General features: G+C 37.6%; 1 protein-coding gene across 1 annotated transcript; it reads right to left on the reverse strand.

Moving 5' to 3' along the window:
- Positions 1–367: 367 nt before the first annotated feature.
- LOC103520920 lies at positions 368–10,030 on the reverse strand. Its single transcript, XM_026831904.1, has 7 exons — positions 9,873–10,030; positions 5,666–5,806; positions 2,987–3,209; positions 2,381–2,573; positions 1,782–2,150; positions 1,101–1,358; positions 368–749 (listed from the first exon to the last, which is right to left on the reverse strand). The coding sequence occupies exons 2-7, from the start codon at positions 5,743–5,745 to the stop codon at positions 379–381; spliced, it is 1,494 nt and encodes a 497-aa protein (XP_026687705.1). The 5' UTR covers positions 5,746–5,806; positions 9,873–10,030; the 3' UTR covers positions 368–378.
- Between the last annotated feature and the right edge of the window lies 1 nt (position 10,031).

Below are 10,031 nucleotides of genomic sequence, written 5' to 3' on the forward strand. Positions count from 1 at the left end.
TCTAGTTTTGTTTTCTATGGATATCTCATCTTTTCGTAATATTGTTTCAAGCTGAACCACCTCGATCTCCTAGTCCAATATCATTTGATGGTGATCCTGTTCAAGGGCAAGATCAATATTATTCCACTCCTCCTGATAGTCCTCCTCATGTTCCTAGTCCCCCTCCTCTTCCTCCACCTCCTGTTCCTATGACTTCAAGACCAGAACGTGTTCGTCGTGTTCCTGCCAGACTTCTTGATTATGACCTGTATTAACTTGACCTGTAATAATTTAATTCTTTTGTTTGTTTTTTATGAAAGGGAGATGTTATGTATGCTGGCCACAACTCTGAGCTGAAGCTTCAGTCTTAATAAATCTAAACTTTGATTGCCACGAAAACTAACTGCTCTTCTCAATTTTGACAAACAGGACACTATCATCCAACTCCTCAGGGATGGGATTTGGTCCTGCTGGTCCCAGCTCTTCCACTTGCTTCACCTTACTCTGGACCACCTGGAAGCTAGACCGAATGTTATCCAGAGCCTCCCCAAGACCAGATTTAATCTGATTGAATTCGTGCGTAACCAGGGAGAGTTTGCCAAGGAGATAGTTCAAGTTCTCATCTACTTCTCCCATACGACCGGTGATTTGCCCGACCTTGCCTTCCATATTGTCCATGGTGGAAAGAGAACCGTTGACGTAAATCTCGGTCTGTTGTTGAAGTCTATCCAGAGCTTGTGCTGAAGATGTCAACGTTTGGTACATGATGCCTGGGAAATACAATGAAATAATTAGAAACGTTTGATACATGATGCCTGGGAAACAATGAAATATTAGAAACGCCTCATACTTTTCATTCTTTCAATAGCGAATTTTTGTAACCAAAGTTAGCGTCCAGTTAACTGAACTCTAACGTTATTTGACAAAAACTCGTTTCCGGTGCAGAAACAATGTCTCGTCAAATAACGTCAAAGCGTTCAGTTAACAGGACGCTAATTTTGGTTGCAAAAATTCGCCAATATGTACAAATGTATGTAGTAACCTGAAAACCATAACTTGTGCTAAACCATTGGATATCCTGACCAAATAGAACACTTGAAAGTCAGTCATCTATAACTTACCAATCTGTCGCCACACTTGACTGATCTCGGTTTCGATTTTCGAGCTCAAGTTGGTGAGTCCTCCGTTTTGGTTATCCAGGATTGTCTGCGATATAATGTCAAACCGACTGTTGACCGTATCGTTCAAGTCTTTGGATTGTGTTTTGATAAGATCTCCCACTTCCACTAGGATTTGGTGGGTACCGTATTCTATTCTGCGTTTGGTGTCCAACACGTTGTCTGCAGTTTGGATGAGGACTTCCTCCACTTTGACTAAACCTGGGGGAGAGTACAAATTTGGTTTTTTGTTTTGGAGTTCTTTTTTTTCCCCCCTTAAAGCGTTTTAACACTACGGGCAGTAGGTCGTTCGCGCTGATATCCCTAGGTTACATTAGATTGTATCTATAGATTGAGGGTTTTGAAGTATATGATTAGAGAATCAACACCTTGAATTGGAGTTCTTAGTCGCAAGCATATTTGATAAAATTTCTCAGAAAAAGTACTTTCCTGAGAAAAGAATTTGACACGAAAATCACGAAATCCCTAATTAACCTTCTTTCGTAGTGTTACTTTATCTTCATTGTTAACCTGAATTTCTCCTTTGTCGTTGTATTGTGTAAATAGATTTAAACATTCCAATACTCAGTGTTTTGGCCTCTCTCGGATTTTTGGTTCGCCATAACTCGTAGAAATCAAACTCACCTTTGACTTCCTTCAGCAGTTGGTCATAGCTTCTCTGAATATCCCCGTACAACTCCTCTGTTCGCTCACTGATTTCCGTGATGGATTTGACCAGATTGTCCCTGTCTTGTTTCATTTGTTTCCCTATCGTCACCATCTGGTCATCTAGCTTGAGAATATTGCGGTCACTGCTGGCCAGAAGTTCGTATTTGACTTCTTGAAGTAAGGTTTGCGAGTTGTTGCTCATTTCTTGCAGATCGTTGATTGTGATGCCAGTGTTCAGTTTGGTGTTCATTCCTTGCAGGAGTGTCATTTGTTCATCCAAACGACTCTCGATGTCGGATGTTGTGTACATGTATCTGCCGCCTGACTTGGCGATGATGTCAACCTCTGGAATGAGATATATCGGAGTAAAGTTAGTCTTCCTGCTAAGAATCCTACCCACTACCTAATTACGTACTTTATTATACACCTTGTCACCTTTTTTTTTTTTAAATTAATAAGGTTCGTTCTCGGATCGGCTGGCTTTTTTTCTATCCTGTCCTCTTTCTCTTTTCGCTTTCGAAACGATAAGACCTTAGCAATTACAGTTCCCTCTATCATTTTTTTTTTAATCTCACCTGAAGGAGTTGCTGTATTCTTGGCTATCACCTCTGCCATGTTTGCCAGCATGGCTTCCATCCTGTCTACCTTAGCATTGAGCTCATCTATTCTCTGACTGTTTCCACTGTCAGCATTCACCGCATTGCTTTCCGTGCGACGCACTAGTTCTTCTATCATTGGCTTCAGGTCTGGAGAGGATTCCTGGGATTTCTGAAACGTGAAGAGAAGGGAAAGTTGGAGATTGAGGTTGATTCGAGAGTAGGTCTGTGGGAATGACTGATATAGGCTTCCAGACTTTGAGTAATTTCTTACATTATAATAAATTATCTACTTAATTGGTTCTTTTTCTTCCAGATGCTACCAACCTCTTTTTATATTGACAATTGACAGGTAGTGACATCTGCTGTCACTAAATAAATGATAATCCTGTGTGGTGGAATGCAGTATTTATAATAGTAGGTACTTCTATACCCTAGAAACAAGACTGGACTGTCCTCAGTATTATTGACGTTTCCATTTTCATTAGTGAGCCCCCAATCATTGGAAATCAAGCGGAGTTCTCGTTTTCCCTGGCAACCCCTGTAATAGTCTCCCGCACTTTCAGTAGTGTAACCTTTACTTACTGCCGAAACAACGCCTTCTAAAGCTACCAGTCTGGACTCCAAAGTTTGAAAGGCGGCCGTTACTGTAGACTCGGCCGTTTCTTGCCGTTTGTCCAACCCGGCCAAAGCTTTCTTCAGCTGCTCACCAAGTGCCCTTTCTCTAAGCTCGTGCCGTTCTAGTTTGTCTGTGTTGCCTCTGAACATGTTGATCAGGGACAAGATGGCATCCCGAATGTCTTCATGACTGAAAATCAGAACGGGATCGTCAGTTTTTTTTTTTTTTTTTTTTTTTTTTTTTTTTTAATAGGTTTGATAGAGATAACTGTAATGTCTGCTAAGGTCTTATCGTCCCGAAATCGAAGAGAGAAGGAAGACAGGATAGGAGAAAGCCAGCCGTTCCGAGAACGAACAATATCCGTTCAGGATTAAATCCGTCCCGGGCGGGAATCGGGATCGTCAGTTTTTCAATAAAATTTTCCGTGTTTGACCATTAGGCCCGTACACCCGTAACGTCGGCCACTCACTATCAGGTAGACCTGACAGGCACGCCTGAACAGGTCCTCCCGTCAGATCTACTTGATAGTGAGTGGCCGGCCTAAGCCCGTAAGTTCGTACACATGCCAGGGGACATGTTTCCCAACCTGATCTTTTAATAAACCGTTTTGCGATTTTTTGCGCAAATTTCACTCATTTGGACCTGAAATTTCGCGCAATATCGTGTCCAATGCAAGTGTCTTTCGAGAGCCCAAGTTAAAAGACATACCATGGCCTGCGTACTGGGCTTTATCCCGTGTTCCGACGACAACTCATAGGGGGGGGCTTGGGGGGCTTAAGCCCCCCCAAAGTTATCAGGGCCTCTTACACTAGATAAAATTGGATTTCAGAATAATAATCCAAAACACCATTTTTTACTTTTATCCTATAGGAAGGAAAGTAATGTAATCGGGTCAAATTTTCGATGGTCAGTTTTTAGTGCCAAAACACGTTTTGAGGTCCCTAGAGCTTAAATCCAAAGTTTCAGCCATTGGTCCGTGTCTGTGTCTGTGTGTCCGTGTGTCTGTAAACAAAATATCTCGAGAACGGTAAGAGGTAGAGACTTGAAATTTGGTATGTAGCTGTCAAATGTGACAAGGATGCGACACGAAACTTTTGGTTAGGATCGGTGCAACGGTTGGCGGCATTTTACCGCTTTTTGGCGGTTTTTGGTGTAATTTAACAATATCTCGGGAACGGTATAAGCTAGAAACTTGAAATTTGGTATGTGGTTCACTAATGTGACAAGGATGCAACACAAAACGTTTGTTTGAGATGGTTGCTGCGCTTGGCGGTATTTTTACCGCTTTTGGACAGATTTCGACCGTTTTTTGGCGGTTTTCAGCTATAGCGACAAAACGGTTAGAGATATTGTAAAAGTTAGGGTAAAAGAACACTCAAATAAGCATCATTCAATAGGATAAGGAAAGTCGTGTGATGTTCACACCAGATTTTTTGTAATATTGTTTGGAAATGTTAAGTTTATCTGCTTGTGACATTTCAAGGATATTTTCTCAGAATTTATCTACATTATTGACAAGATATCCTCGCTCGGGCAGACTCCAGTCCCTGTGCTTTATTATTATTTTTTCTTAAAAATAATAATAATAATAATAATAATAATAATAATAATAATAATAATAATAATAATAATAATAATAATAATAATAATAATAATAATAATAATAATAATAATAATAATAATAATAATAATAATAATAATAATAATAATAATAATAATAATAATAATAATAATAATAATAATAATAATAATAATAATAATAATAATAATAATAATAATAATAATAATAATAATAATAATAATAATAATAATAATAATAATAATAATAATAATAATAATAATAATAATAATAATGATAATAGATAATAAAATAAATAAAAAAAAATCAGCCTGTTCCAAGAATAGAGACAAGAAGTGGTTATTGACTTATTTGGATGCAGGATTATGATCTTAAATATCAAGTGCGTATGCGTATGCCAGTTTATAATCATAATAATGAGCCCTAAAGAGTTTACGAAACACTTGTAGTCTTTTTGGGAGATCTATTTACAGATCATTGAAGTCATGTGAATGGTTTAAAGAGGATGTTCTGTTAAAGATAAAACACATCCATCACCACACTCCTAAATCTCAAGATAGAAGTGTAAATATTTACTCTCAATCTCTGCGTTGCTTTTATTTACAAGAACTGCAGTTATTTCTCATAACATAATATTCGAGTAGGTTCAAATATGTTAGAGCCTAACAGGGATTGATGAACTAACTTACTGATCAAAGAAAGTCCAAGTAGAAACACTTTTGGATTAAAAGTTCAATGTCTTAACTTGACAATGTAAAACGCCCAGTTCGAGGTGTAGGGGCAAACAGACCTAATGGTCGGGAGCTTATACGAATCTACGAATGCTAGTAATAAAGTCCGTTCTTGGAACAACGCCTGGCTTTCTCTGTCCTCTCTTGGATTTCGGGACGATAAGAGCTCCGTTTTGTTATAGTTCCCTCTATCGAAGCCCTTTTTTCAACTTTGTTTTAGCTTCGTTGTAATTAAATCTGATCTCAAACGTCTCAAAGAAAGATTGATCTAGTGATGCACACGAGACGAGACAAAATCCATTTCTCGTCCCCGAGCATCACTGGATTGAACGTACTTGATTTCTCTAGCTGACGTCGAGGATACACATAAGACGATGGCCAGAACCAGGAGAGACATCACCTGGCAACTCCGCATGATGAAGGGTGGATCTGGCAACGGGATGAATCAAATGGGAGTTTGATTGAAGGTCCGCGTCCTGAAATCAATCAATGGAAAATACTCCATTTTATTTATCATCCGATTTCATATGAAATCGGTCAGGATTTACGTAGTTCAGTCCATGGATGATCCCTTATAAGAAGTTATAAGTGACCCTCCAAGTTTTTTTTTTTACATATAGGGTGTCCCAAGACAATCCGGACACCAATAATGAAAACAACCTGCTTGGTACATTCCAGTCGACGAAGAAGTTCCTGGTTTATAGTCTCCCCTAAAAGCGCTCAAAGTCAAAACAAAAACCCTTTTCTTCTGTTTCATTTGAATTCGAAACAATACTCAACTTTTCCATAATAATACTCTTAACAATACCCCATTTCCCAGTCTCCAACAGGTGGCTGAGAGAATGAGTTTTCTGAATGGGAAACATGAAAACAATAACTCTGTACACTCATCCTTTGTCCTGCCGATCACAATGGATTAACAACAGAACAAGAATAAACTCATACCTACTAGTTGAACAATATACCTAAGTTTAAATCTTCAGTAATTACCAGAGATTACTAGAATTCTATTTTTACGATCATTGGTAGGTCGGCAATTATTAGGGTATAAACAATAAAATAAGTAGATAAGACTTTACAACATTTTATTCTTTACCAATTGGTGGGTAAGTTTGATGGTTATGTATTCTCTCTTTTGTCTCCACAACGCGGAAATGATCTTAATGAATACCTACCACAATAAGTATAGGTACCTATAGGTACTTATTATAGCATTTTTCCAAGGCTTTATTTTATGACAGGATTCTCAAGCTGTGAGCTCTTTCAACCAACCAGCAATAAAATTGAGGAAAACATCGAAATAAAGGGTCCGCCAAACTTTGCTAAGATAGGTAGGTAGGTACCAGCACTAGTTTTAACGGAGAAAAAAAGTGTTCACAATTTCATGTGAAAGTTTAAAGGGTAAAAAAATTAGGAAGATGTTAGGTATGTATGTAGCTGTGGTAGGTACTTATCAATTAAATCATTATCACTTAGGACCTAGATTAATAAACTCAATGTTAGGCGCCAGAGCACTAAACCAGTGGCGGAAATAATGCTCGACAAAAGGTAGTTAAGTTACCTAATTCCTACTTGGAATAGGTACATACCTACATTGCTAGGACGATTGAATCACGATAAAAATAAATTAAGATAGGTAGGTGCCGTAGGTGGTACCTACTCCTAGAAGTCAAATCAAAAACCTCTTATATCCGGATAACTTTGAATAGTTTGAGTGATTCTTCAAAGTATTGAGAATTTGATTCAAGAGGTCCTCGGACCCAATATACATATAAAATACGTCTCTGATGTTTATTTAGTGCATACAGACCGAAGTTCCATTAGGAAGAGTACATTGGCCCTTCACCAGGTGCCATTTCCTATGAGTTTATCACTCGGACAGGGGCTAGAAATACCTACTTGGAATAGGTACATACCTACATTGCTAGGACGATTGAATCACGATAAAAATAAATTAAGATAGGTAGGTGCCGTAGGTGGTAACTACTCCTAGGAGTCAAATCAAAAACCTCTTATATCCGGATAACTTTGAATAGTTTGAATGATTCTTCAAAGTAATTGAGAATTTGATTCAAGAGGTCCTCGGACCCAATATATAAAATACGTCTCTGATGTTTATTTAGTGCATACAGACTAAAGTTCCATAGGGAAGAGTACATTGGCCCTTCGCCAGGTGCCATTTCCTATGAGTTTATCACTCGGACAGGGGCTAGAAATAAATTTTCAACCGGTGGGAAAAACAGGTGATCGGTTCAATAGTGCAACTTTCGTCACGTTATTGAAATGGACTTGAATGATGACAAACTATTGTAATTTCATACATAGTCTAGCTGGGGACACACACCAGCTTAGTATGTAGTATGTACTTTGTACTCGTATAGCTGGGAGACTTAAACAGGGAGAATACCAGCAAACGTTGAGTGCGAAGGGCATCCAAGCGTACTATTCTAGTGTTACCAGTAATTCTCAAAATTGAAAAGCACATGGTGCCCCACCGCACATGGTGCCCCAGGTTCCCCTACTAGTGAAGAGGGGAAACGTCACTACTTGTCATCCAAAATATTATTTTTATTACTTTTAAATTTGTTTCAATTGACAGATTACATCACTAGCGTTGCACGTTGTTGCGTTTGTCAATATTTAATAATTTATTGGGTGTCGGGCTTGGGAACTTTAAACAGGGAGCATACCAGCCTGAATTTGCCTTGCTAAAGAAATAGCAAAGGTTGAGTGCGAATAACTCCTAACATTTGTAGCCAAAACCAAATGGCAGCCCAAAGCAATCACCCTAGTTAGGGCTGATTGAGAGGCTGACGAAAAAACGCCGACCCCGTCTGTGCACGGGAACAGGCGAAGAAAAAGAAGAGTATAGTGAGGAGTTATTAGTGGAACAGGCCCCAGTTCTTACCTCTCCGGGTATCATGATTATCATCACAAAGGAAAGATGATGTCAGCAGAGTTGGGATGGGCAAAATCGTCGTGGATGATTGATAAGAAAGAAAAGATTTTAATTTATTCTGGACTCGTAGGTTTTCTGAATAAAACATTCTCACCATGCCCCATGGTAGATAAATAATAATTATTTTATAATACCTAATTATTGGATAAAGAATACGAAATTATTACGCTAATCCGTACCTACATGCATGTAATGACCACCTACATGGGTAATTATACTGTTTTGAAAATTTCAAGAAAAAAGATAGGTGTAAATAGACACTGAGACATCCATCAAAATAGATAGGTGCACTTACAAAACTGATCGAAGATAACCTCTCTAAGCCCTAATAGTTACCTATAAAACTTCGTGATGATAGTTACAGAAGATTGTGATTTTTTTTTTCACCACACCTGTGTCTTTATTAGGTTATGGGTATGTCAAGAAATAATAAAAAATGGCCCCATGGTAGATAAATAATAATTATTTTATAATACCTAATTATTGGATAAAGAATACGAAATTATTACGCTAATCCGTACCTACATGTATGTAATGACCACCTAGGTACATGGGTAATTATACTATTTTGAAAATTTCAAGAAAAAAGATAGGTGTAAATAGACACTGAGACATCCATCAAAATAGATAGGTGCACCTACAAAACTGATCGAAGATAACCTCCCCAAGCCCTAATAGTTACGTATAAAACTTCGTGATGATAGTTACAGAAGATTGTGATTTTTTTTCCACCACACCTGTGTCTTTATTAGGTTATGGGTATGTCAAGAAATAATAAAAAATGACGAGCTTTGTTATGACAGGCCCATGAAAAACGCACATAAAGATTAATGGGGACCTACCTCTCCCTGAATTATGTCAAGCCTAACCAAATCAATAACTCTATTATTGTATCTAATTGTATCTTTAAACAAATCAATATTATTATCTATAGATGTGTTAGGTAGTAGGATTCAATCGTAAATCATTGAAGAGATTATAATAATAGAGGAAGGTAACCACTAGACGATGTTAAAACCGGAGGCATTCTCTACCACCTAACCCTTAGAGCTCTGTTATGTGATCAAATTCTCAAATAAATTAGGATAAAATTCCATGCCTTGGCTGGGATTGAACCCACGCCCTCTTGTTTACCAGGCGAGCGTCTTAACCACTACGCCACCGAGGCAGGTATTTACAGTTAAAAAGGAACACTCGTAACAATAAATTGGTACCTAAGGAGAGACCAAAATAGGAATAATAGTTTTCCGAAATGAGAAAAATGCTTTCCAAACAAAAACATTCTTTAATATTTAATAATTTACTGAAATAATTGCTAGGTACATAGGTAGGTAGTTTTTTTTTATAAGGAAAAAAAAAAAAAAAAAAAAAAAAAAAAAAAAAAAAACAAAACAAAACAAGGGAACTCTCAGGGCGGAATCCGATGTTTTAGGTAGCAAACACAAAAAATTACCAACAAAAGTAATTTTAAAAAAAGTTAGTACTTAGTAAACAAAAGTATTTTCTATTTTAACAAAAACCACATTATTAGTGTTAGTTAAAGTGTTTAGGTTAACAAGTAATTAAATATACAAATTTCTCACCTTTACACAGGTTTACACATGTGCGAAATTTCTTACGGGGAAAAGTAAAAAAACGGGAAAAAAATCGCAAACTATCAATAATTTTATTTCCCGGGAAATCTGAACCAAGTGTGCTTCTAGCATGCACACTCTAACATCACTACGGAGTCACCGCTTGAT

This window comes from Diaphorina citri, unplaced genomic scaffold, assembly GCF_000475195.1.
Source record: "Diaphorina citri unplaced genomic scaffold, Diaci psyllid genome assembly version 1.1 scaffold73, whole genome shotgun sequence".
Taxonomy (NCBI): Eukaryota; Metazoa; Arthropoda; class Insecta; order Hemiptera; family Psyllidae; genus Diaphorina; species Diaphorina citri.